Source organism: Ornithorhynchus anatinus, chromosome X2 (assembly GCF_004115215.2).
Source record: "Ornithorhynchus anatinus isolate Pmale09 chromosome X2, mOrnAna1.pri.v4, whole genome shotgun sequence".
Classification (NCBI taxonomy): Eukaryota; Metazoa; Chordata; class Mammalia; order Monotremata; family Ornithorhynchidae; genus Ornithorhynchus; species Ornithorhynchus anatinus.
The window spans coordinates 19,203,821-19,229,975 of NC_041750.1; the positions used below are offsets into that span (position 1 = coordinate 19,203,821).

Here is a 26,155-nt window from a genome sequence, read left to right on the forward strand (position 1 = left end):
CAGCCACTGCGCTTGCGCAGTCGGCCACCTCCCCTCCGAGGGTCGGAGGAGGGGGCGGAGCCGGGCTGGGGAAGGGGACGGAGCCGGGGCGGCCCGCCGCGTGGGCTCTCTCCCGACAGGGCCGCCTCCGACGCCTCTTCCTCCTCCTCCGTACTCAAGCCCGAATTAATTATCGCATCCTCCGGGCGGTCTAAACAGTGAGTCCTTCCGCCTCCGGGTTTTGCCGAGCGCGCCTTTCCCCGGCCGGGCCCGAGCGCCCTCCGCCGCCCCTACGTCCCCGCCCATAGCAGCAGACTCCCTCGCCGGAGGGCGGCCGACGGGGCCCACCGTGGCGCCATGCCCTTCCACACTTTTAAGTAAATTCGATACCATATCCTTCCTGCCATTCCGTGGGGGCAAGTCAGGAAGCGGAGTGGCTAGAGCCCGGGCCTGGGAGTCAGAAGGACCTACGTTTTAATCCCCACTCCACACATAGCTGCTGCTGTGTGACCTTGCCAAGTCACTTCGCTTCTCTGGGCCTCAGTTGCCTCGTCTGTAACATGGGGATTAAGAGGGTGCCCCCCATGTGAGACACGAACTGTGTCCAACCTGATCAGAGAAGCCTCAGTTATCTATAAAATGGGGATTAAGACTGCGAGCCCCATGTGGGACAACCTGATTACCTTCTATCCCCCCCCCCCAGCACTTAGAACAGTGCTTGGCACATAGTAAGCGCTTCACAAATACCATCGTCATTATTATTAACGTGTATCTATCCCAGCGCTTAGAACAGTGCTTGGCACATAGTAAGTGCTTCCCAAATACCACTATTATTAATTCAATTCTTGGGTTTGCAGACAGAACCTCCCCAGCTCAAGGGGCTTAAAATCCTGAGGCCCTGTCTGGCTCCGCTCCTCATCAGCCCCAGGGAAGTGATCTAGAGAAAGGAGCAGTGATGAGCCATCCGATGACCGAAAGAAACAAGTGTGATAGTTGGCCTGCCTTGTTACCCTGAACCCGATGTAAGCTTAAGTCAGTCTGTCAATAGCATCTATCGAGTGCTCGGGAGCACACCGTAATTCAATGTTTAATGTTTTTATTCTCACGTTCCCAAGGGAGAGCTCCATGAATAACTTAAATGACCCTCCTCGATGGAACATTCGGCCCCATTCCAGGGCCGACGGAGGCGATGGCAGTCGATGGAATTATGCGTTGCTGGTTCCGATGCTCGGATTGGCTGCTTTTCGTAAGTCACGTGCTTTTCATACCATTTGTGAATTGTCTGGAATTACCATCAGTTTTCATGCCCGGTATTCTTAAAGGTGGGCCTTGGTCTTCACCTTGCAGTGATTTCCTTCCTCTTCCGATCCAAAGGTTTTTAAAGAAATAATCTTAATGGAGTTTAGAGATGTTATCCTATTCATTCATCCATCCATTTACTGAGCTCCAAGTTTTAATAATGAAGGTGCCTAGCCTGATGGATAGAGCACGGGCCTGAGAGTCAGGAGGAGCTGGGTTCTAATCATGGCTCTGCCAGCTGTCTGCTGTGTGACCTTGGGCAAGTCACTTCACTTCTCTATGCATCAGTTATCTGTAAAATGGAGATTAAGACCCTGAACCCCTTGAGGGACAGGGACTGTGTCCAACCAACCAGATTTGCTTGTATCCATCCCAGTGCTTAGTACAGTGCCTAGCTGTAAATTATTTTAATGGCTCTCTCCCTACCTAGATTGTAAACTCCTTGAGGGCAGGGATTGTGTCTCTCAACTCTTTTTGTATTGTACTCTCCCAAGCACTAAGTAATCAAGTAAGTAATCAATGGTATTTAGTGAGCGATTGCTGTTTGCAGAGGACTGTACTAAGCGTTTGGGAGAGTATAATACAACCGAGTTGGTAGACACATTCCCTGAATGCTACTGACTGATTTATAGTTTATCTGTGTGCTCTGTGGCAAAAATTGCAATTTTAGGCCTTTTTATGAAGAATTATCCGGACTTGACTGTGCTACAGCGGCTGGTATTAATTGCAAAAAGATATGAAAAGTTTTCACTTTTCAAGCATTTCTCATTCACACCAGGTTGGATCTGGTCCAGGGAATCTCAAAAGGAAATAGAAAGAGCAAGAGAAGCATACCACCAAAGAATAATCGCTTTCCAACGGGATCTTGAAACCAGATATCACGACACAATCAAAGAAAACCGCCGCACTATTGCTCATTTGGCTTTAGAGCTTGAAAAGGAACGTAACAGAACAACTAGTTATCGGGAGGCACTGATCTCCCAGAGCCACAAATTAGTGGAGGAAAGAAAGCTTCTAGAAAGGGACCGTGCCCTGATATTGCAAGAAAAGCAACAGCTGCAACCCTTAGGAAAAGTGTACGAAAGCTTTCTGAAAGAGGAAGAAGAGTGGCAAAAGAAAGCTGGTCTTTTGCTGAAGGAGTTTGAAGAAGCCCTTACCGAAAGGCAAAACATCTACTGCAGTCTGGTTCTTCCTCGTAAAGCGCGATTGGAAATGGAGAAAAACTTGCTAGTCCGAGCAGCAGTTGATCCAATTGCCTCAGAATTGGAGATGGGAGCTGGTTTAACAGACATATTTAAGCATGACTCCTATTGTGGTCACATGTGGAACTCTGACAAATACCAGAATGGGAAACTCATGTGGCTTTATCTCAAATATTGGAAATCGGTTGTCGAACTGAAAAAATTCAAGAAGGTAGAGAAAGCTGTTTTAGAAAAGTAACAGAAAAGTGGATGAGGAGGCGTCCCTTGGCCAGAATGTCATTCCTGGTCTTCTCTGTGACTTAGCTGCTCTTCTTTCTTTGCTATTGAGCCTACCCTCTAGACTTGTAAGCTCCTGGTTGACGGGGAACGTGTCTGCCAGCTCTGTTATAGTATACTCTCCCAAGGGTTTAGTACAGTGCTCTGCCAACAGTAAGTACTCAAATACCATTTATTGATTTCCCACTATGGCACATCAAAACTACTGCACCCCCTATCCTTGCCTGTCCTGACTGGCTGTTGGATTTAGCTCTACTCAACAGCAATTTACCCTTCTTTCTCCGGGAGGTGGAGTTGCTTTCAAGACTTTTTAAGGGTGAAGCCTTTCCCAAACCCATTGGCATTTTATTTAGGTGAATACCACCACCTCACACCTCTAGATAGGCCTAGGGGAAGAAATGTGTAAAAGAGTTCATTCAAAATCCAAGGACTGTATTGATTTGAGTATGTCTTCCAAAACTTTTTGATCTCCCCTTGAATTATTTCAGTTAATGGTTTCTCCCCCCCCTTCCCTCAACTACCCCATTTCCAAATATAAGGTTCAAAAACCCGGTGTTAATTTATGTCCAGAAGAGGGATGCCATTGAGATAAAACTAGAGTTAATAATGAAGATATTTGTTTAAGCGCATACTATGTGCAAAGCACTGTTCTTTGATTATTTAGCCTCTGAGTTGTCCCTTGACTCCAAATGTTAATGCTGGTAAATGTTTGGGGGTGAATTGCTTCTGTGTTTAACATGCAGCTGTACTGCAGATATGCATTTGTCTTTTCCGGACATACACAAACACTATATCCTACTACTACAAGATGACACTTGCATCCTTTGGGAGCCTATCAAACAGTGTAGCAGGAGCATAGCCCCAGACCAAGCTAGAGGTCTTCAGAAATGTATTGCTACCTGATTTTTTCTACCACAGTGACACTTAAGCTTTACACAGGCACCATGTTCGAGGCCTTGAGCAGTTCCATCAGTATCATTCACAGGCTATATTTAACATCAAAGGGCAGGAGAGGATCACAAACAATGATGTCCTAGAATGAAGCTTAGCCTCCTAGCGTTGAGCAGGATGCATGGGTGAGTCACATGAAGAGAATGGCCAACAGCAGGATACCCAGACAGCTGCTGATTGGCAAGCTGAAATCAGGAAACCAAAAGCAAGAAGGACAAAGATTTTAAAGATACAGTAAAGCACAGCCTCAGATAATGCTGCATCCCAATTGGCAGATGGGAGTCAGCTGTGAGAGATTGGCATGATACACTGCTGTCATGAAAAGAGTAGCTCTCTGAGCAGAAGCATCATCTGGATCAAGAGACAAGGAGGAGAAAGCTAACAGTGCCAAATGCTGCTGAAACAGCAAACCAAACACAACCAAGATCAGCCTTGTGCTGTACAATGAGGTCGGATGATGGGTCCCACATTGGCCTTTTCAGTCACACACCTAGCCATTTGTGGATTTCACAGTCATTGGCGTACTTAAGTATGAAGGATAACTATATATACTATCTGTTTCATACTTGGTCTTCCTCTTGCTCCTATTTGTAAATAATTTGCTTGCTTCCGCCGCCCCCGCCCTATATTGTAAGCCCCAGAGACCAGAAACCAGGTCTTTTCAATCAATTGGGAGTTTTTACTGAGCACTTACTCTGAAGAGCACTGGAAGAATACAATACAGTGAAAATGATCCCTACTCTCAAGGAGTTTACAGTCTAGCAAGGAGAAAGACACTAAAATAAATTCCCATTAGGGGAAGCAACAGAGTTTAAATGCTGTAGATGGGGAAGAGAGATGAGGACTTAAGTGTATAGGTGACTTGGAAATGCTGAAATGGCCACAGGGGTAGAAAGGGGTTGGGGAGATGAGAATATGAAGGGGAGGGAGTTCCAGGCAAGAGATCAGCAGTGAGAGAGATAAGAACGAGGCATATAGAGTAGGGTCTTTTTCCCATGGTGTATTCTCCCATGTACTTCCCACAATCTTCTGGCCACAGTGGGTGCTCATTTAATACCATTGATGTATTATTTATGCCACTGGTGATGCAAAGTCTCAGATAATTGCATGAACTGTCAAGTATTCTTTTCACAATAGGGATAGAAACTATAAATCCATAAAGAAATGCCACCATGGGTAAGATCCTTGGTACAGCTAGCTCAGTGCCTGAAGGAATTGTGTGAGGGTGACCTCTCTTGCTTGTGGTGGGATGGACTATTTAAGATCCGTAACTTTTCCCTTCACATACCCGACCCTTCTTGCACCCAGTGATAACTTTCCCTCTGGCCCAGGGAAAAGGGGTGGGGTGTATCCATATGGGAAAAAGTTTTCATTTGATCCTGGGGGTGTGGGAGTATTTCTTTTATTTGCACAGTATTTGACTTTGATTTCACTATCCTATTTGACCTCTTGTAAAAATGTTTTCCGGGTCGTTTATTTCTGTATGAAAGGTGTCCAGCCTGAAACTAATCACTATCTGCAAGGGAGAAGTTAAAGCTAGAAATTCTGCATGTCAAATCCAATTTTTGTGTATTTTCTTTTTGGTCTTTGAAATTGAGATGTTAGGTGCTTTTGCATAATGAACAGTGTCTGAACCCAGGGTGAAAGGGGAGATTGGCTAGTTTAGGGTTCACCAAGTGCACAAACTGACAATCCAGTTGGTTTGACCAGTTTTGGTTGGCTGCCCTAGGAAGCAGTAAAGCAGCAGGAGCTGAGCTCTAGAGGTGGCTAATTGATGACCTAGTCACAGTGGGGGCAGAGGGCTCCCCCAACCCAAGGTGGGGGGCTGCTGCCAACACCTCCAAAACCTGGGATAGAATCAAACCCAAGTGAATTAACACTCGATTTCACATTTGATTATTCTGTTGTTGGTCACTAAGATTTGACAGTCACAAAAAAGATAGATGCAAGAGCAAAACTTTATTTTTTCATTGAGCTGCTATTTCTTTTGACCTTGTTTGAGTGTTTTTTTAAAATGCATGGCTACCCATATAATACCAATTCTACTTAATAAAATGACAATCATAATGAAAAAATGCATATTGGAACTAATAGAATCAGCAAGAGTATTTTTGGGGTACCTTCTATGTACTGATCACTGTCCTCAGGACTTGGGAACAAACTATGAAAAAAACAGTCTACCTTTGAGGATCTTACAAGATGGGGAAACAAGCAAGCTAAAATTGCCAAAGGTACAAAAGGATAAAAAAAAAACCACCCCAAAAAACTCAATGAAGACTAAGGATTTAAGTAAACCACCTTTCTTACCACTAGTCTCCAGCCTTTAGCAAATGCTCAGTTCTTTCAATTGTCATTTTTTTTTTTTACTTGGCAAGAAAGAAGAAAGCTCACTATGGGCAGGGAATGTGTCTACCAACTCCGTTATATTGGATTCTTCCAAATGCTAAGTACAGTGCCCTGCACATAGTAAGCACTCAAATACCATTGATTGGTTTTCACAGCTCTGATCTGGCAAACCCAACTTGATATTGCATGGCATCAAAATATCTCCTAGCTTTTTCAACCAAAAAAGAGGATGAACTTACATCCCATGCACAAATAAATTAGATGAACAGGCAAATTAGAGTTACACACTCTTTCAGTGTACTGAAATGTGTCAAGTACCCTAGAATATCTAGGGATCCATTTTCCCAACTCCGAATCCATCTCTTCCAGAAATCCTTCCCTGCTTAATTCAACTCCAAGTCATGCCACTGAACCAATTCATGTCCATTTTATTGTTCAGCTAAATTGACGAGGAGTGTGGTCTGATAGAAAGCGCTCAGAACTGGAAGTCGAGAGCAAAGTTCTAAACCGGGCTCCACCACTTGCCTTCTGTGCAATCCTGGGCAAAACTCACTTAGATTCTCTGTGCCTCTATTTACTCACTCCTAAGATGGGAGTAAAATGCAGGTTCTCCCTCAGACTGTGGGACAATTGTATTTAATCGAGCGCTTACTATGTGCAGAGCACTGTACTAAGAGCTTGGGAGAGTACAATATAATAAAAGACATTCCCTGACCACAAGGAGCTTACAGCCTAGAGGACAGGGACTGCATTTGGTTTATCTTGTCTACTCTAGTGCTTTGCACATAGTAAACCTATAATACATTTTATTATTCCACCTAATCTACAACTATTTCCTACTTTTGCTTGTATTTTTGACTTTACTAGATTATAAAATTAAAAGACAGCTATAAAACAACTCCTGCTGTTCCAAACACAGCTCCCTTCTAGCACTTATTTTTGTAACTATTAGATGGATAATAATAATGTTGGTATTTGTTAAGCACTTACTATGTGCAGAGCACTGTTCTAAGCGCTGGGGTAGACACAGGGGAATCAGGTTGTCCCACGTGGGGCTCACAGTCTTAATCCCCATTTAACAGATGAGGGAACTGAGGCACAGAGAAGTGAAGTGACTTGCCCACAGTCACACAGCTGACAAGTGGCAGAGCTGGGATTCGAACTCATGACCTCTGACTCCAAAGCCCGTGCTCTTTCCACTGAGCCACGCTGTACCCAAATGCATTTTGTGCTCCCACTCTCTCTTGCACTCTGAATGTCCTGTATTTGTCCATTTGATTGTAAATTCTTTGAAGGCAGGAACTGCCTTGCTGTTTTTGGTCATCAACTGCAATACCTAGTACAGTCCTCTTGCATGCTAAGAACCCTGGTTAGTGGGTAGAGTTCATGGTTAAACATGCACAACCGTACATATACAGTGGAACCTAATTTGGTTTTTACCAGAAGTAGAGAAAGTAAGCTCAGGCTGTAACTTCTCGTCTATCCCTCACATGTAGCTTCCACTGGGTTCTAATCCCGACTCTGCCATGTGTCTGCTGTGTGACCTTGGACAAGTCACTTACCTTCTCTGGGCCTCAGTTCCCTCATTTGTAAAATGGAGATTAAGACTGGGAGCCCTAAGCAGGACAGGGACTGTGTCCAACCTGATTAATTTGCATCTACGCCAGTGCTTATAACTGCTTTGCACATAGTAAGCACTTAGTACCAATATTATTTTTTATTATGTGTGGCCAGTGTGGTTATGCATCCAATGGTGGCAAGCCAGTTCACTTATGCCAGTCAAAATCCAGCCCAATGCCCAAATGAGCCTGTTTCCACTCCCTAAAGGGAAGGTTGCCTTCAGTTAGCCAGAGCTGTTCTGGGAGCAGAAGCCAGAAAACAGTTTCCCTAGAGTCCCTTCCTTCCTTACTGGGTTTAGATACCCAGAAGAGACAGTTAAAAATACCAAGAACCAACAAACTGAATCTGACAAGTACAGGCTTTTTAAGACAGGTCAAAGAGAAAGGATGAAACTAGGAAAGAGAAGTATAGAAGTCAGAAATAATGCCTGCTCAGTATTCACACAAATGATCAGGAAAGAGGTTTGGAGATGTAGGAGCCGCACTGCATGCTATAAGGAGGCCTTTTGCTTTCTGTATCCAATGTACTGTCAAAATGGTAATGTCTCATGTTCACCTCTCCCTTGGAACAGAATTTTTCACTGAGTCTTTTCAAAACAAGATTTTTAAATGTCATGGAATTACATCAATGTAGGAATCAGTCTTCAGATAAATTCCTAAACCTACCAAAGTTGTAAGGAACCAATCAATATCAATCATATGTATTAAGTAAACCATGCTAAATAAATATCATCTTACTCTGGTTTCTGTCCTTCGATTGCTGGTAACGTACTATAAGTTTTCAAAATGTATCCATTCCATATGTAGTTGGATGCCTAGTAGTAATACTAAGCACCTGTTGTGTGTAAAGCACTGTACTAAACTGGTAAAAAAAAAAAATTGTATGGGTGAAAATTAGGTACAATCCCAGACCCCCAGAAAGCTCAGAGTCTAAGAATAAATGTTGGGGTGGGGGTGTTGCGGAGAGGATTAACAACAGAAATAAAATGAAGCAGTAATACAAAAGCCAAGGGTAATGATAAATTCAATAAGAACAATAAGGTAATATTTCAACCTAATCAGGTTGGACACAGTCCCGGTCCCACATGGAGCAGAGTTTCAAGATCATAGCTCGGAGTCCAGCAAGACACAGCCACTGCCTTACCGACCTTCTAAAGGTTAAGAAAGGCTTGTGCTGCTGCCCTTTCTCCACCCTACCAGGCTAAACAGGCTGATGGGAAGTTCTGATGTCATGGGGGCTAAGCAACTTCTCTCCCAGGCTGTGGGGCTCTGGTCCAGTGGTAAACGGAACTGGGGGGGGGCGCCTTACACTGTTTCTTGTTTCCCACACTAGAGCAGGGGTTGATAGGAAGGCCCAAGGACATGGGGGCTGGGCAGCATGACACAATTTTGCTTGCTTCCTGAAACAAAAAAGTAAGGTTTTATCTTATGTTTGGTGACAATTACATGTCATTTTAAGTCAAGATGCACTGGTTTTAACCAAGTGCAGCTGGAGGAGAAGCCGTGTGGCCTTAGTGTATACAGCTTAGGCCCGGGAGTCAGAAGGGCTTGAATTCTAATTCTGCCTCTGCCTCTTGTCTGCTGTGTAACCTTGGGCAAGTCACTTAACTGCTCTGGGCCTCAGCTACCTTCTAATTAAAATGGGAATTAAGAAGGACCCCATGTGGGACCCCAGTGCTTAGTACAGTGCCTGGCACTTAAATATCATTTGAAAAAATCTTATTTTAAATCAATTTTGGGAACAGAAGTTGCTGAGGTGGTAATTGGTTTCCTATGTTTAATATATTAAAACATTTATACATCTGGGGGAAAAGGGGGAGTAATGCTACCGAAAAATGACAAACATTGGTTGAAACACTACAGCTGCAAACAGGATAACAAGATCTAGAACTGCAGGAGTGTGGTATAGTCTACAGCATTGGACCAGTGACAGACTCTAGAGCTGCTGAGAATATTGGAGATGAATTATATAAGGACAATCAAGTGCCATTGAAGAGCCTGAAGAGGCACAATCATAACTGATGAAAGGCTAAAAAGAGTAATTTTGCTGGCCTATATGGAAGAAGCACTTTCATATAATCTAGCAAAATAGTCTGAAAAATATTGGTGGTTTGACCTTGGACAAATGAATGAAATTTGTCTTCACTGTGGTGCTTTAAAATGGAGTAATGAAAAATATTGGTGGTTGACCTTGGACAAATGAGTGAAATCTGTCTTCACTGTGATGCTTTAAAATGGAGTAATGAATGGAAACAGTGACTGTGCCACCACTTTAGCCCCCACAAAACCATGACAATCCTTCCTGTTTGGTACAGAAACAAGCCAAAACAATTTGGGGGACCAATTAGAAAATATAACTCCTGCTTCCAAATGACATCTTTGGGAATTATTAATGAAGCCTAGAAGCAAGGTTTCATGCTAATGACTAAGGTTCAGTAACAGGGCTATTACACTGGATCTCTGCTCCCTCTCCCAGCCAGAGGACACAATTTCCTTCAAATTCACAGACAACAGGAGGCACAACAGCAATGCCATATTTCCGGTATCAAGACATCATTCTAGAATGACCACGGATGCTTCGTAATCACCCAAAATCTCAAGACTGCCCTCAAAAAATCTGCTCCTGACAAGTACAACGAGGTCATTCGAGCTGATAGAGAACTTGAGAGAGCATGAGATACGATTCAACAAACCTGGGACAACTAAGAGAATCAGGGTGGTCTAGTGAAGAGAGCATGGACCTGGGAGTTGGAGGACCTGAGTTCTAATTCAGGCTCCACCAATTGCCTACTGTGTGACTTTAGGCAAATCACAACTTCTCTGTGCCTCAGTGGTCTCATCTGTAAAATGAGGATTAAATACCTGTCCTCCCTCCTACGTAAGACTGTGAGCCCCATGTGGAGCAGGGACTGCCCAACCTAATTAACCCCAGTACAGTGCTTGGCAGATTTCGGGAGCTTAACAAATACCATTATTTTCTCTCTTTAGGACTAGGGAGCAAGCAAGAGATAGTCTAAAGCTGCTGTCTCCAGCAAGGCTGCCTCAGTTTCAGATTCCAGACAGTGAGCTCACTGTGAGCAGGAATGTGACTGTCAGTTGTTATATTGTACTCTCCCAAGCGCTTAGTACACAGTAAGTGCTCAATAAATATGATTGAATGAATGAATCGTGGACCCAAATGATCCAAATTTGGGTTGCCCGCCCATTCCACCAAAGACCATACTGAAAACTGAACCCCAGGGTTCCTGAAATGTTGTTCAAATCGTTGGCTATGACCTAGCCTAGGGCCCCCTCCCCAGCTTAGTGACACTGAGCACATGGTCCACTCATTGTAACAGCTCACCTAGTGGCTAGGCAGGTTTCCACCATAATCTACTGAACCCAAACTGCTGAACTTTTAGAGTTTTACAGTGGGTTGGATAAATCTGTTGGCACTGTAACCAGACTTGAGAAGAACCCCTGGCCCAGCCCTGGAACCCAGCTTCAGATGCCACTGCCCTGGAGCAAGCTGACATCTTGGCTCCACTTTTAGTCCATTTCTGGCTCCAATGGTTACAATGCCCTAGCTATGGTTGCCCACGCCGTCCCACATCCCCATGGAGTTGGCACCCCTGGGCTTCAATCGATCCTCTATACCAGATACACTCAATTCGCCTGAAATCGAGATGGTAAAGGAAAACCTTGCCGATTTACATAGAAGGCTTTTATAAATCAGGACGATAGTCTTCATCTGTACACTTGGTTTTAGAACAGAAAAGTTCTTAAAATCTAAAACAAATATCCATTTGGCTCAGGTGAGTCTTTGGTTTCCACTAGAGTGCAGATCTGTTAATACTAAAGATCTTCACAATGTGATCTGCTCCACAACTTGCCAACTGCAGATATTCACAGCTGTCCTTGTCCTCGTGTCCTGCTTTGCCCACTTGACGTCGCCAGCAGAGCTTTTTGACTGTGAGTGTGTGACTCTGGCTGTAACAAAGATGGAGAAATTGTGAAATGAAACATGTATACCATGGACAGACAATGTCAACCTTGAAGAGGACCCCCTCATTTCACTGAGGTTCTTAGTGTTGGTTATGGTGAAAAGTTAATACGAACGGGTGCCAAATACCGAAATTACCAGGGCTTCTACCACTAATTAAGATTTATCCACCGTATCTGGATTCTAAATATCCACTCTATCCGCAATCTAAACTCATTTGATTTGCTTTGTTTTATTTCGAGTTACCACACACTAAGTGCAAATGTAAAACAAATCGAAAAATCCCAGTTGCATTCCAAGAACTGCCACCACCAGCTCAAGATAGCAATCAGGGTCAGGTTATGACTTATTTTTAATGACTCAAGAGGAATCCACCTTTGGAATTTCCCCCACGCCATTTGGGGGGGGTCCTGCATGTTACGGCCACCGAGCTCTGAATGCCAGTTCCGCCACTGGATAATCCTGAGCAGAACACCTCCCGCTCTGGCTCAGGTCCCAGGAACAAAGGAAAAGTGGGTACTTCAAAGCTCTGTAGGAACATGAAATGCTCCATAAAAATGCAGATCGAGTGCCCTCCAACCACCGCCCCCCACCCCGTGCCCCTGCCCAACAGGCCAAGCACTACATACAGATCATCAGGGCCCAGAATCTGCACACAATTAGGAGGTTTCAGCTACAAGTTATAATCAACATGCCAAGTTCCGGCATCCCTCCTTGCTCACAGCTCTAATACCAAGGCCAGGATTCTCCCCTCTCTCAGCACTGTTCTGGGGGATGAATGCTAAGGCAGAGGAAAGGGGGTGAAAAAACCGGCACCAGGCCCAGAGGGAGGTTGATGAAAGATTCCTGATGTTCTCTCTCTGGCTCAGGCTGCCGCCTTCTGACTTTTCTTCCTCTCTGCCTCCCTCTTTCTCTCCCTGTACCTGGCTTTCTCGATGATTTTCCCCATCTTCTCTTTTTCTCTTCCCCATGTCTCTCTGACACAAACTGTCTCCACAGATAAGTTGATAAAAACTGCCAATGAAATACTCCAGTAAGAGGAGGGAGTGGAAAAATTTACCTCTGATTAGTTTCTACACATTTGATCCAATCGTTGAGTGGAGATTTCTGGTCAGTGGCCTTCCAGGTATACACAAGGATCTTCCCACACTCCAGCCCTACTGCAACGATGTCCCTGGAACATGAAGACAACAGATTCAGTGCTCTCCACCATAGAGTCATCACAGATAGGATCCTTCAATTTCCAAGTTTGTAATTCGGTAGCCCAGCCCGGGTTCTCTTGCTCCTCCTTGTGTCTGGCCTCCAAATTCATTCAATCCTCAATCAGAAGCACCACCACCCCAGCTTCCATTCCTGCCATCCTGGGCTGGATTTCAATCAGCTCTTCAGAAATGAGCTCTTTCTCTCCAGCCTGGGCCCCACAAATGTTTCTAAATACCAGACCCTGCAATTCATGAAAAAGGTCTTAGGAAGAAAGAACTACATCCCTCAGGGAAACAAGTCAGGAACAGAACAAAACCAAAAAGAAGATACATAATGGGGCCGGCTGAGTCACTGCTTTGCCCAACATACAGATTAAAATAAAACTGAACTAAACTGCAGTCAAGTAAAACTCATTAAGCAAAAGATTCATTCATTCATTCAATAGTATTTATTGAGTGCTTACTATGTGCAGAGCACTGTACTAAGCGCTTGGGATGAACAAGTCGGCAACAGACAGAGACAGTCCCTGCCGTTTGACGGGCTTACAGTCTAATCGGGGGAGATGGACAGACAAGAACAATGGCAATAAATACAGTCAAGGGGAAGAACATCTCGTAAAAACAATGGCAACTAAATAGAATCAAGAAAGGTGCCTGATACCTTCCCTCCAACGTGCATGTCCGGTTGACGCTCAAGGCAGTGACGGCATCTCCTGCATCAAGTACTGAAGAGCAAGGGCCCAGACCTTCAGACCCTTTATCTCCTGAGAGAGCATCAGCACTGCACGTCCCCCAGACAATGACCTGGGAACCCAGAACACATTCCAGACCTTGGAGTTAGAAGATGGTACTCCTTACATCTGTAAAGTCTTCAGAATTACCTGTCACTTTAATAATCAGTTTTGTAGGAATCCCTTGCCTTAACATACACTTGTGGAGGCAGTACCTGCTAATTTCCAAAAAGATGCCCTCAAGGATATATTAAGACAAGGCCAGAGAATGCCTGACGTAGGAAAGAATTATCCATCAATCAATCAATGTATTTATTGAGCACTTACTGTGTGCAGAGCACTGCATTAACCACTTGGGAGAGTACAATATAACACATATATAACAATACACCCATCCCCGGGTCTGATTATCATCAATTTGACGGTGCACTCACAGGCCCAGAACAAACTCTAACCACTAGTGAGGCTCTATAAAGAAGAGTCCAGACAGGCACCCAGGGAGGTCACAGGGCCAATGAAGGGGGTCAGGACAGCTTCAGAGACAACTCATACAAACAGCACACAGGATGGGAATGGTAAATCGGGGGGGGGGGGGGGAACGTGAGGATGGAATGGGGCACAGAATGCTGACAGAGAGTAGCAGTAGGGGAATGTGGAAAGCACCGTGGGGTTAAGCTCTCAAGGAGGAAGGGAAGGTAGATGGCGAACAGGAGGGGGGAGCTGTTCCATAAATAAGGGGCAAAACCACATAAGAGGAGACGAAGGAGGCCAGGCCCAAGACTGTAATCTGAACAGGCTGGGCTATGATGGCCCTGGGGCTCCTAATAAATTACCTTTTTATCCCGACTTCCAGTGAAAAAATACTTGCTATCAGGGCTCCAATCACAAGACCAAATTATTCTACTATGTCCCGTTGTATTTTTATTTGTGCACGCATAGAGGCTGAACGTTGATTCTGAAAGATAACACACAAACATACCAAATGGAAGGCCATTTCCTTAACTTGTAAACTCACGCATGAAATAGTGGTAACTGCTGTCTGTTAGTCAATGCAGTTCCTCATGGGGCTCACATTCTTAATCCCCATTTTACAGATGAGGTAACTGAGGCACAGAGAAGTTAAGTGACTTGCCCAAGATCACACTGCAGAGAAATGGTAGAGCTGGAATTAGAACCCAGTCCTTCGGACTCCCAGGCCCATGGTCTATCCACTCTGCCATGCTGCTTCTCATGAATCTATGCAGCACTTGGCACATAGTATATGCTTAACAAATGTCCGTTATTACTATTGACATAGCATTTTAGCACCCAAATATCTTGGTACCAACAGAAACCAAGATTTCACTACACATACTCTTTTTCAGATCACTGCAGAAGGTAAAAGACGTGATCCCTTGGGGGCCCCACTATTCACATTTTTTCCATCCAGAAAGTGGCTATTTGTCCCTACCCTTTGTTTCTAGTCTTTTAATCAGGTTACTGTCCACACAGAATATCCTTTCCAGTTCCATGATTACTAGGTTTTAAAAAACCCTTTGGCGAGGAACCTAGTCAAAGCCATAGTGAAAATCTAAATTCATTATGTCTACTGGCTATTTATCTACATGCTTGTCGCCACCTTCAAATGACTCTAGCAGATGAGATCTCACTTCCCCACTTAGAGAACCAATTGGTTTTCACCCCGAAAGATGTATTTTTCTGAGCGTTTAATGACCTGAAACTTAAGTGACAAGTCTACAAATTTGCCAAATATAGAGGTGAGGCTCACTGGTCTCAATTCTGGAACCTCCTCACAGTAGCACAATCTCCCCCTCCAAGTTGCTTCAGAATTCTTTGATGGACACTTAATTGTTTACAGCTAGTTTATCAATTTTGCCAAAAACAACGTGAGTCCCTACTGCAATGCAATCCAGTTCCCCTGACTTGTCTGCTACATCTTCTTCAGCAAAAAGAAGGCTTTGTTAAGCGCTTAGGTAAATTCAAAGATAAGCAAGTAAGACACAGAATCTGTGCCACAGAGGGCCTACAGTCTGGTACTGAATCTTCATTTTACAGCTGGAGGAATGGAAGCACAGAGAAGTTAAGAAACTTGCTCAAGGTCACACAGCCGGCGAGTGGTCCTCCAAGCTCATGCTCTTTCCACTAAGCCACACCGTTTCTCATGTGCCCTCCCCGCCCTGCCACACACACACACACAAACATGCATATGTAGAAAATCTGCCTTGCCTGACTGTGATGAGGTTTCATCTAGCTTTTTCCAAAGGGACCAGTTTCTATCTCTGGAAACTGCTAATAAGAATTTATCGTCAGGTGAGAATGCCAACTGGGTAACAGTGAGGCTGTGGAAAACCAAGCTCTGGAGTTGCTTCCACGAAGTAGTGTTCCAGAGAATAATAGCCGCATGTTCCTTCTTGGCTGCCTGGAGGAAGAGATAAAACAATGATAAGCATATCTGGTGCTCTGGATTCCAGATGTGGCTTGCAAGCAAAGGTTCCCCTCAATCCCCTACGCTCTACATTCTGAGAGTCACTCCACTAGCTTCGCCCTCAGACCTTTTGGGCAGGAAGTAGTTGGTCCACTTTGGGATGGAAAGAGGCTGAAGAAGAGCCAAAATGGCGGCTCCCCTCTCTGCCCTCTCTAGACAGGGCACATTGGACTTGTTCTCACCCTCCTATCCCCAAAGTGTTTGTGTAAACAGCGGCAGCAGCACTGGACTGGCACAGGAAGAGGAGGGGATGAGTAGAAGAGAGGCAAAGTTCTCTGCAAATCCTGCCCCTACCGTCCCTCTTCCCAAATGAAAGGAATGAGGAATACGTTAGTGTGCTCTCTCACTCTGCCCTCTTTTTCTTTCTTTCTCTCCTTCTCCCCCCAGCCCTTTTCCGTTTAAATTGTACAATTGGCTCTTTGCAAGTCATCTGCTCAAAGGTTTCGCTTTACTTGGCTCTTCTACACAAACAGGTTGCCAGCCCCTGGTCTGGAACATCTGAAAATGCAGCTGATCATCAACTTCACCATCATCACTGGTTCTATCTTCATCAACATCATCACTGTGGCAGAACCATCATCATATGAAGAAAGGCACAGGAGGTTTCCCTTCTACTTAGATGCCTTACTTTCTTTTTTTAGTATTATAATTATTATAGTATCTATTAAGCACTTACTATGTGTCGAGCACTGTTTTGAGTTCTAATACAAGTTCATCTTGTTGTATTGTACTCTCCCAAGCACTTAATACAGTGCTCTGCACACAGTAAGCGCTCAATAAATACGACTGATTGAATGAATCGGGCTGTTCCACATGGGGCTCACCAGTCTTAAGTACTCAAGTTCCTTAGAGGCAAAGCTTTCCTAATCTGAACTCAACTTTTTCCAAGTGGCAGCAAAGTTTCTTACCTTACATGCTGAGGCAACCACAGTGTTTGAATTGTTGCAGGCAACACAAAACATTTCATAACCATGTCCATATCTAAAGAGGAAAAATACAAATGATTATTAGGGCTCCCAGGAAAAGTCTTCTCATTGATACCCACCCCCACCCCTCAGCCCCAGAGCACTTATGCACAGATCTGAAATTTATTTTAATGTCTGTCTCTCCCCCTAGACTGCAAGCCCCTTGTGGGCAGATATAAGGGGAATACCACGGAAGAATAACGAGGACTCTTAGTGGCACCTGACCAATCTAGCGCACGTGGCCTTGAACGAACACACCATGTACCTTCTGGTGCCAACCCGAGAACTGTGGGCCCCTTGATTCATATTCCTGGGAGGAGGAAGGCCCCCGATAAAGAAGAACCGCAACTCTGTGCCAGGTGCAGGATGGCCTGACTCCAGGAATGTAGTCCTTATCTCATGCAGCAAGGACAGATGCAAAGTCTGGACTGTGGGAAAATGCTGGCCTTGGTTGGGACAATACTTCCCAGAGTGATAACGTGCCCATAGCTCCCCTCTCTCTACTGTTGGGCATGAAACCAGCACAGCTCAGAAAAATGTGCTACTTCCCCCTTGTTATAATAATATTATGGCATTTGGTAAGCGCTTACTATGTGCCAAGCACTGTTCTAAGCACTAGGGTAGATATGAGTTAGGTTGGTCACAGTCCATGTTCCACGTGGAGCTCCCAGTTTCAATCCCCATTTTACAGATGAGGGAACTGAGGCCCAGAAGTGAAGTGACTTGCCCAAGGTCACACAGCTGAGAAGCGGAGGAGCCAGGATTAGAACTCAGGACCTTCTGACTCCCAGACTGTAGTCAAGAAACCCGGGCTCCAGTTTCTGCCTTGAACTACCCTGGGACATTTGGAAGTGGACTTCTCAATGCTTAGCCTCAAGCAGGTCCTCTTTGAAAGTCCCGGATGGATTCTGAAAACTGTTCTAGCTCTTCCCGAGCCCAGCAAACCTTGTTCTCACTTCTTCCTGAGGCAAGAACCGCCATGATGGATACCGTCAGTCTGTCGTGGTCCCTGCACTGATTGGGGTGTGAGTATGCTTCCCTAATAAATCCACTTATTAAACGTAGCCTTTGCGTGCCTTGCATCACTGGTATCTTTACAAATCCTATCATAGACACTTACACCTGGTATCACTGCAAACCGCATTCTGTGCACTTACGGCAGGGAACATGTCTACCGACTCGGTTGCATTATACTCCCCCAAGCACTTAGTACAGCGCTATGCACACAGTAAGTGCTCAGTAAATACCACTGATTGATTAAAAACAGTGTCGGGAAGAATGGACAGAACCACAAATACACGACTAGGACAAATCCCCCAGGCTGGGAAATGGGTCTCACTCAAGGCTCAGCATGGATGACTCAACATAATTGGACAGAATAGGTGGCAGAATCATTCTTGAGAGTAACAATTTTAAACCGACCAAATAACTCAGAAAAGCAGCTATCTCCCAAGTCTGGGTGGAACTGAATCTGATTTTAATAGACACTGAAGACTGTAAACTCTAGGCTAAAAGTTTATTGGGGGCACTGAACACGTTTACCAACTCTGGTGTATTGTACTCTCTCAAGCGCTTACCATATGCAGAGCACTGTACTAAACGCTCAACAGAGATGACCGATTGACTGGAAAGGTAAGGACTATAGCTTGAACGGCTTTTCGGCAAGGCTCAATACAATCTTGAAGAAATCACCAAAACACATGTAGCAAAATGCTGATTTATCTGATGGGATTGGAACTGAGGTTAGTTCAGGTCACATAAAAGTTCAGGTTACCAGACATAAAGAAGTCTGACATCCTGGACAAGTGCTTACTCAGCTCCATTCAATTATCTGACCTTGTTATTTGGCTGCCTCAAGTAGTCTGGCTTCAGGTAACAGCTCATTTCAATCACCGTGCTTTAGGTAACCAGTCTGATAGTTCTACTTACAGAAGCACTGAGCAGCAAAAGCTAAAAAAGCTCACCTCAATCTAAATTTGTACACACCGAGGAAGCACAAAAAGCACCCAGTCCCGCAAATCTACTCTAGAGAAGCAGTGTGGCCTACTGAAAAGAGCACGGGTCTGGGAGTCAGAGGACCTGGGTTCTAATCCCGGGTCCGCCACTTGTCTGCTGTGGGAACTTGGGCAAGTCACTTCACTTCTCTGTGCCTCACTTTCCGCCTCCGTAAAAACGGGGATTAAATCCTGCTCCCTTCTACTTAAACTGTGAGTCCCATGTAGGACAAGGACTATGTCCAAATTGACAATCTTGCATCTACCCCAGCACTTAGAACAGCGCCTGGCACATAGTAAGGGCTTTAATACCATAATTATTAATAAGTGCAGGAATGTTGGCTGGCTGTCGGAAGCTTCTGATCAATTAACACCTGATGGAGGCCAGGAGCGAGTGGCCCAGGGAGGGGGAGGGGGAGCCAGATCTCGTGGCTGAGCAGGGGGCTGGCTGAGTAGGGTTCACACAGCTGGGTCTCTCTCGCCGACCAGCCTTTTCCCCTAAAGCTCTCTGCGGGGGCCTCTCCATCCCTTCAACTCCGCCAATGCCGCCACTAGATGGGAAGCGGGGAAACGGGGAAGGAGGCCCCGGATGTCGCCAACGTTAGACGATGACACCAAAGCAGCAGGCCCCCGGGCCTTAAGCCAGTGAGTACTTGTCAACGAAAGGCTGAACTTACAGCTTTTGAACTTCAGGCCACAGCGTATTCTGCAGGAGGTGATCCTCGGTCGGTGGTTCTAAAACAAATACGCACATTTTAGTCGAGCAGGACTACATTTTTAAACTACAAACAATCCCCGGTACACTCAAGATGAATACATAAATAATGAGTTTTCCATTCCTTACCAGTAAGGCTGAAGGTTTGAAAGTTAATCTGGCGGTACTGATTATAACCACTGATAAATATTTCCTCTTCATCATCTGACTGAGAAGCTATGTCTTCTGGTTTAAAGAAGCAGAAAGACTCAACAGTATGAACACAGTTAAAAACAACAAAAAAAAATCTATGTTGTAATCTTTTTGACAGTCACCTTAGGCTAGTCCCAAACCTATACAGGGAGGAGGCGGGAAGCCAGAAATTTCAAGAGGAGACATCCCTCACTCGGAAGGAGCACCGTTTCTTCTTCGTCTCCCTTCTGCATCACCTATGCACTTGGGTCTGTGACCTTTGGGCCTCTGATGTTCTCCCCACCTTCAACCCTATAGCACTTACAGACCTATCTTTAAATAAATTTATAGCTTATAATTTGTTTATATTAATGCCCGTCTCCTCCTCTAGACTGTAAGCTCGTTGTGAGCAGGGAACGTGTCTGCCAGTACTGTTGTACTGTACTCTCCCAAGCGCTTAGTTCAGTGCTCTGCACATAGTAAGCGCTCAATAAATATCATCAATGATCATCATCATGTGGAGTTGATCACTCATCTGATATCAGCTGGGCTACAGCCAATTGCAGGGGAGAATTGGGCAGGGAGGTGGAGGCGGGGGGAGAGAAGAATAGCAATTTGGAAGCTAAAAGCCTCTGCTCATTTTGGAGAGAGTTGGACCAAGCACTCTGTGGGTCAGAATGCAGAAGGCCCGGTTCCATCTGTTCCAGAGAGTGAGCCTGAATATTGCTTTTAGCTTTTACTGCAGGTCTCTCCAAGAGGTCTCCCCAGTGATTCGACTAAGATGCCTGTGGATCGGAAGGAGCACAGTGGTGCCACCTTTGGGTAAGTACAAACTCTCAGGGGGCAGCTACCCATTGAAGAAAGTATAACTTCAAACAGAGGTGATTCTATTCCAGATATGAGTTAAGATCCGTTGCACAATTTAAATGAGAATTATTGTTAAATCCTTAAAAAAGGAAGCCAGTTTTTGCTCACAACCTGCAGTGTCGTGTGGCCAGCATGGGTGGAACTGACCAACTCTGGAAATAGCGTCACATGGCATTGGAAAAGAAAGGGAACCTATACTTTCCCTGAGGCTCAACCAGCAGAACTCAGGGAGCAGGACTAAGTAGCTGGACTCAAGATGCTTCCCAAGTTGCCTGGGGGTGCAATTCTCCAAAGATGGGGGATGGAGACAGAAAATTAAGGGGAGGGGTAACCCAAGGAGTACACTAGGACGAGCCCCTATAGTTAAACCTATCTCAACAGTAAAGAAGCTGAGCGCTTAGGACCCTGGGGATATCCTTGCGTTTTCGACATTAAAAGGGGCCTTGTGGGTCATTTTGGCCAGAAGAGCAACTGCAATTGCCCAAGAACTGCCACATTCTCACAATGATTTTTTTCGCACATTCAATTAACTTTGGCTAAAAATATAATGTTAGCCAAGACCCCCTATATATCATTCATAGAGAATGGGCCCTAAATAAAGCACAGGGTCCAAGCAGAGTGAGAAGGAGGGCAGTCTGGGTCCACCTTGAGACCTCAAATGAACCCATGGCTAAAGAGATTTGCGAGGGCCAGAAAAGAGCTGCCACGATTGAACACTCTCCAATGGCTCCTTCCCTACTGCTTTCAAACACGCCCATGTATCTATCCCCTTTCCGAAAAGATACCCTCCCTCGACCCCACATCTCCCTCCAGTTATCACCCCACCTCCTTGTGGAAGGTGGCCATTTCCCCTAACCATGATTTAATTTATCTCTCCCCCTCTAGACTGTAAGCTCCCTCTGGGCAGGGATCGTGCCTACCAACTTTATTGTATTATACTCTCGCAAGTGCTTAGTTCGGGGTTCTCTGTACACAGTAAGTGTTCAGTAAATACCATTAATTGATTGAGTAGGATCCAGGCAGAATGGCTACAGAGGCTGGGACAAACCAATCAATGGCATTTATTGAGTGCTCGCTGTGTGCACAGCACTGTACTAAGCATTTGGGAGAATACCACTGAGTAAGGAGGTATAATCCCTGTCTTCAAGGAGATTACAATCTAGAAAGGTTAGTACATAGATGAGGATCACCACAAAGAACAGAGGAAGCAGTATTAAGCGGATATTGTCATCCTTGCCATACCACGCACAACAGTGAGAAAAGCAGCCAAACCTAGAGGTAACAAGGCCCCTGCCCTTAAGAAGCTTAGAATGCAAACCACGTAGAGCCAAAGATCTTGGGTTTGTGCCAATTTACTGGACAATGAATGTACTTTACAAAGAGAAAATAGGTGGCTTTCACAAGCATTTCATCAGACTTACCCCGAAAAATAGCTTTGTTGGATAGTCCCAAAGCAGGTACGGTAGCACACTCTGGAAGGCCCATGTCTGGCTAAAAAAAGGGAGATGCAATGTCACTTATCAGACCTGGAAAGCAGCTAAATCAGGAGAATGCCTAATTGCAGGATTCCCAGAGCAAGCTCAGGGACAATAAAATGTTAATCTTATCTGATCAGAGATTGCCAGATTGAAGTTAAAGGTTCATTCATTCATTCAATCGCATTTATTAAGCGCTTACTGTGTGCAGAACACTGTAGTAAGCACTTGGGAAAGTACAACAATAAACAGTGACAATCCCTGCCCACAATAAGCTTACAGTCTAGAGGGGGATATAAAGATTATCAGTGCCACATCCAAATTCGGGCAGTGGTGTGTTTCTACACAAAATGCAGTACTGAAGCAACTAAAATGGTAAGGGGAAAAGAGGCCTCCCCAAACTAAACCCCCGCTTTCCTCATCTCCCACTCCCTTCTGTGTCGCCCTGGCTTGCTCCCTTTGCTCTTCCCCCCCATCCCAGCCCCACAGCGCCTATGTAAATATCTGTAATTTATTTATTTGTATTGATGTCTGTGTCCGCCCCCTCTAGACTGTAAGCTTGTTGTGGGCAGAGAATGTGTCTATTGTTGTATTGTACTCTTCCAAGCACTTAGTACAGTGCTCTGCACACAGTAAGTACTCAATAAATACAACTGAATGAATGAAAAGTTTCCTTAGAAGGACAGGCTGAAAAAGTTAGAACTCTTGAGTCTGGACAGTCGCAGGTTGATAAGGGACAGGACTGAAGATAACATAACAACATCAGGTGCGGACAGGGCAACCATGGAAATATCATTTCCCAAATGTTACTACGCAGGTTAAGAGGGAGGACTCACTGAAGCTTGAAGAAATATGTTCAAAATAAACATTCTTTGGTTCAAAATAAACATTCTTTCCTCCTACCCCCCTACCCCACAGTGGGTGATAAGGAGATGGAATTTGGTAAAAATAGTAAATAATTGTGGTATTTGTTATAGGCTTACTGAAGGCCAAGCTCTCTACTAAGCACTGGGGTAGATACATGATAATCATGTCCCACATGGGGCTCATATTCTAAGTAGGAGGGAGGACAGGTATTGAATCCCCATTTTGTAGATGAGGGAACTGAGGCATAAAGAAGTTAAGTGACTTGCCCCAAGTCACAAGCAGTGAGCGGCAGAGCCAAGACTAGAACCCAGCTCCTCTGACTCCCAAGCCTTTGCTTTTTCTTCTAGGCTTCGGAAATGCCTTTGAGCTCATTCACTGGTAGTTCAAAATGGATTATTAGGAGGAAAAGACAGGAAGATTAGATGGAAAGTCAAAAAAGGTTGGAAGGTTCAAGAAAAGTTTAGCTAAATTTACGGCTGTAAGGTCTGCAATCAACTTTTAAAGAGAAACAGAACATCTCTAGCCATGAGAATAATAGGCAAGAGGCACAGCCATCCCACAGTTCTTTCAAGCATTCTGTTCCCCTTGCTGGAGGGGAGCAAATAGAGACCCATCCCAGTTCTTTCACCCCTTTGGCTCTAAGTGCCCCACTCTGAGTACAGTGCATATGGGGAGAGTAAGCATGTTGGTTTACATCGCTACTGGAAATAACTAAGTCTACATTTTGTGGGTAACTTAAGACAGAGTCCCAGGCGGGACGGGGACCACGTCCAACCTAATTAGCCTGCCCCTACCCCAGCGCTTAGAACAGTGTATGACACACAGAAAGCTCTTAAATACTAAACAAACCTTTGCCTTTAAGACGCTGTCCACTGTTGCCAGCCACTATATGTGGAACACATGGTGTATTTAGCACATTAGAGGCATTTGTAAATACCCAATGGTAGTCTGTCCTAACTGAAAATCCCAGCAACTGCTCTAGGCCACTGTGGTGGACAGCAAACCAGGAGTATAAAACGGTATTTTTATTTCTGTATTAACCGGGCACTCCAAGCGCTGAGAAATTATAAAATATTGGGAGATGTATAATTCTGGGCCTTCACCTCTGATGTAGTGGAAAATATAGTTATGTAATGTCACTAAAATCATTTACAAAGAATACTCACTTTGCATAGCTGTTCTCCAACCAAGAGACCTGTTATGTTATGAAAATTCTCCACAAAATTCCGGGGAGCGGCAAAGACCCGAAGCACCTTCTCGTCTGCTCCGGTCACAAACTGAAATCGACCAATCATTGCTAAACACTTCATGTCGAACCCGTGAACCTGAGGCCTTGCCAGTTCGTGCCAGGTCACCTAGGTAGCAAATGTGAAAGAAAGACTGCTAAATTTCGATGATCTGAGGAGGAGCACCACATGAACCAACCACAGAGTCAAACATCTCTCTAGATGTTCTAGAGCCCACTAGTGGCTTCAGAAGCTATAGCCTGGGCTCCTATTTAGAGAGGTCCTTTTCAACTGTAGCTGTAGCTAATCAACTCACAGCTATATGCTTGCAGTAAAGGAACTTTCCATTCCTCAACCCTGCACATTTAACTGAACCCTAGTTTCACTCTGATCTGAAACTACTGGCAATCAACAGCATTTATTGAGCATCTACTGTCTGCAGAGCACTGTACGAAGGATTTGGGACAAAACAGCAAAGTAAGGAGACATGATTCCTGCTCTCCCAGAATTTACTATCTGGGGGGAGAGACAGATACAAAATAATTACGTAGGAGGAAAAAGAGCATGAAAAATACACATGTGGATGAATAAGTGCTTAATTAGTAGAGTATATAAGTCTATATATACCCAAGTGCATGAATGTGGAGGTGGAGCAAAATTGCTGAGGGTAATTGAGAGGGTTTGACTTGGGAAAAGAAAAATTTTGTTTTGTTTTGTTGTCTGCCTCTCCCCTTCTAGAATGTGAGCCCATCGTTGGGCAGGGATTGTCTCTATTGCCGAATTGTACTTTCCAGGCGCTTAGTACAGTGCTCTGCATACAGTCAGCGCTCAATAAACACGACAATGAATACATTTATCGAGGAAGGCATCCTGAAGGAAGTAGAATTTCAGATGGGATTTGAAAATGGGGAGTGTTGACATCTGATGAATTTGAAGGGGGAGGGACTCCCAAGTAGGATGAAGGATGTGAGTTTCCAGGAGGAATCCTTATAGAATGGATTGCAAGCCAGAGCCCAGGTAGCCACATTATCAACCCTTCCCTGAAGGCTGGGAAGTAAACCACTTTCTTTCCCTCACTCAAAGCCCCACTGAAAAGAAGCAATGTGGCCTAGTGAAAAGAACACAGGCCTGGGAGTCAGAGGAATGTGGGTTCTAACTCCAGCTCTGCCACCTGCATTGTAATCGATGAGTAAGTCCCTTAACTTCTCTGGGCCTCAGTTTCCTCACCTGTAAAATGGGATTTAATAGCTATTCTCCCTCCTCCTCAGACTGGGAGGCCCATGTGGGACAGGAACTTTGTCTGATCTAATTATCTACCCCCAACGCTTAGTCCAGAGCTTGGCACAAGTAAGCCCTTATATATCAACTTATTACTATTATGAAAAGCCATCTCTTCTGGTAAGACTACCCCAATTAACTCTCCTGCTGCTCTGGTTGTGTCATACACTGTTTCTTCACCAGCACTGAGAGAACCCTGGAAGGGCAACCCCTTCCTTGTCCACCTCCGAATATCATCCCATCTCTCTGTCACAAGATTTGGTGACAGACTGAATATGTGGGTTGAAAGAGAGAGGAGTCGAGGATGATGCCATGGTCACGTGCTTGTGAGACAGGGCAGGTGGTGGCGTTGCCTACAGTGATGGAAAGTCTGAAGGAGGACAGGGTTTGGGTGGGATGGTGAGGAATTCAGTTTGGGACACATTAAGTTTGAGGTGATGACTGGACATCCGAGAGATGTCTTGAAGGCAGGAGGAAATGCGAAACTACAAAGAAGAGAAGTTCAGCCTGGAAAAGTAGATTTGG

General features: G+C 44.8%; 2 protein-coding genes across 5 annotated transcripts in view; one reads left to right on the plus strand and one right to left on the minus strand.

The window, feature by feature from the left end:
• The first annotated feature begins 74 nt into the window (after positions 1-74).
• CCDC127 (coiled-coil domain containing 127) lies at positions 75-4,456 on the plus strand. Of its 2 annotated transcripts, XM_029053045.2 has the most exons (4): positions 75-197; positions 837-1,001; positions 1,095-1,225; positions 2,057-4,456. In XM_029053045.2, coding segments are annotated over exons 2-4 (795 nt in total). In that variant the 5' UTR covers positions 75-197; positions 837-999; the 3' UTR covers positions 2,719-4,456. The 2 variants fall into 2 exon arrangements, with proteins under 2 accessions (XP_028908878.1, XP_028908879.1); XM_029053046.2 differs by lacking the exon at positions 837-1,001.
• A 6,897-nt stretch (positions 4,457-11,353) lies between these two features.
• ELP2 (elongator acetyltransferase complex subunit 2) overlaps positions 11,354-26,155 on the minus strand; it is a 37,149-nt gene continuing 22,347 nt past the window's right edge. For 2 of the 3 annotated variants that reach the window (XM_029053041.2, XM_029053040.1), the window contains exons 13-22: positions 24,293-24,481; positions 22,206-22,275; positions 19,876-19,971; positions 19,709-19,766; positions 16,981-17,053; positions 15,814-16,006; positions 14,421-14,542; positions 13,518-13,660; positions 12,715-12,828; positions 11,354-11,641 (exon numbers count right to left, since the gene is read on the minus strand). In XM_029053041.2, the coding sequence (XP_028908874.1) occupies positions 11,485-11,641; positions 12,715-12,828; positions 13,518-13,660; positions 14,421-14,542; positions 15,814-16,006; positions 16,981-17,053; positions 19,709-19,766; positions 19,876-19,971; positions 22,206-22,275; positions 24,293-24,481 (1,215 nt within the window). In that variant the 3' untranslated portion in view covers positions 11,354-11,484. Of the gene's footprint in view, positions 11,642-12,003; positions 12,184-12,714; positions 12,829-13,517; positions 13,661-14,420; positions 14,543-15,813; positions 16,007-16,980; positions 17,054-19,708; positions 19,767-19,875; positions 19,972-22,205; positions 22,276-24,292; positions 24,482-26,155 lie in introns of those variants that run through there. The other variant, XM_039910462.1, reaches the window with a different exon arrangement.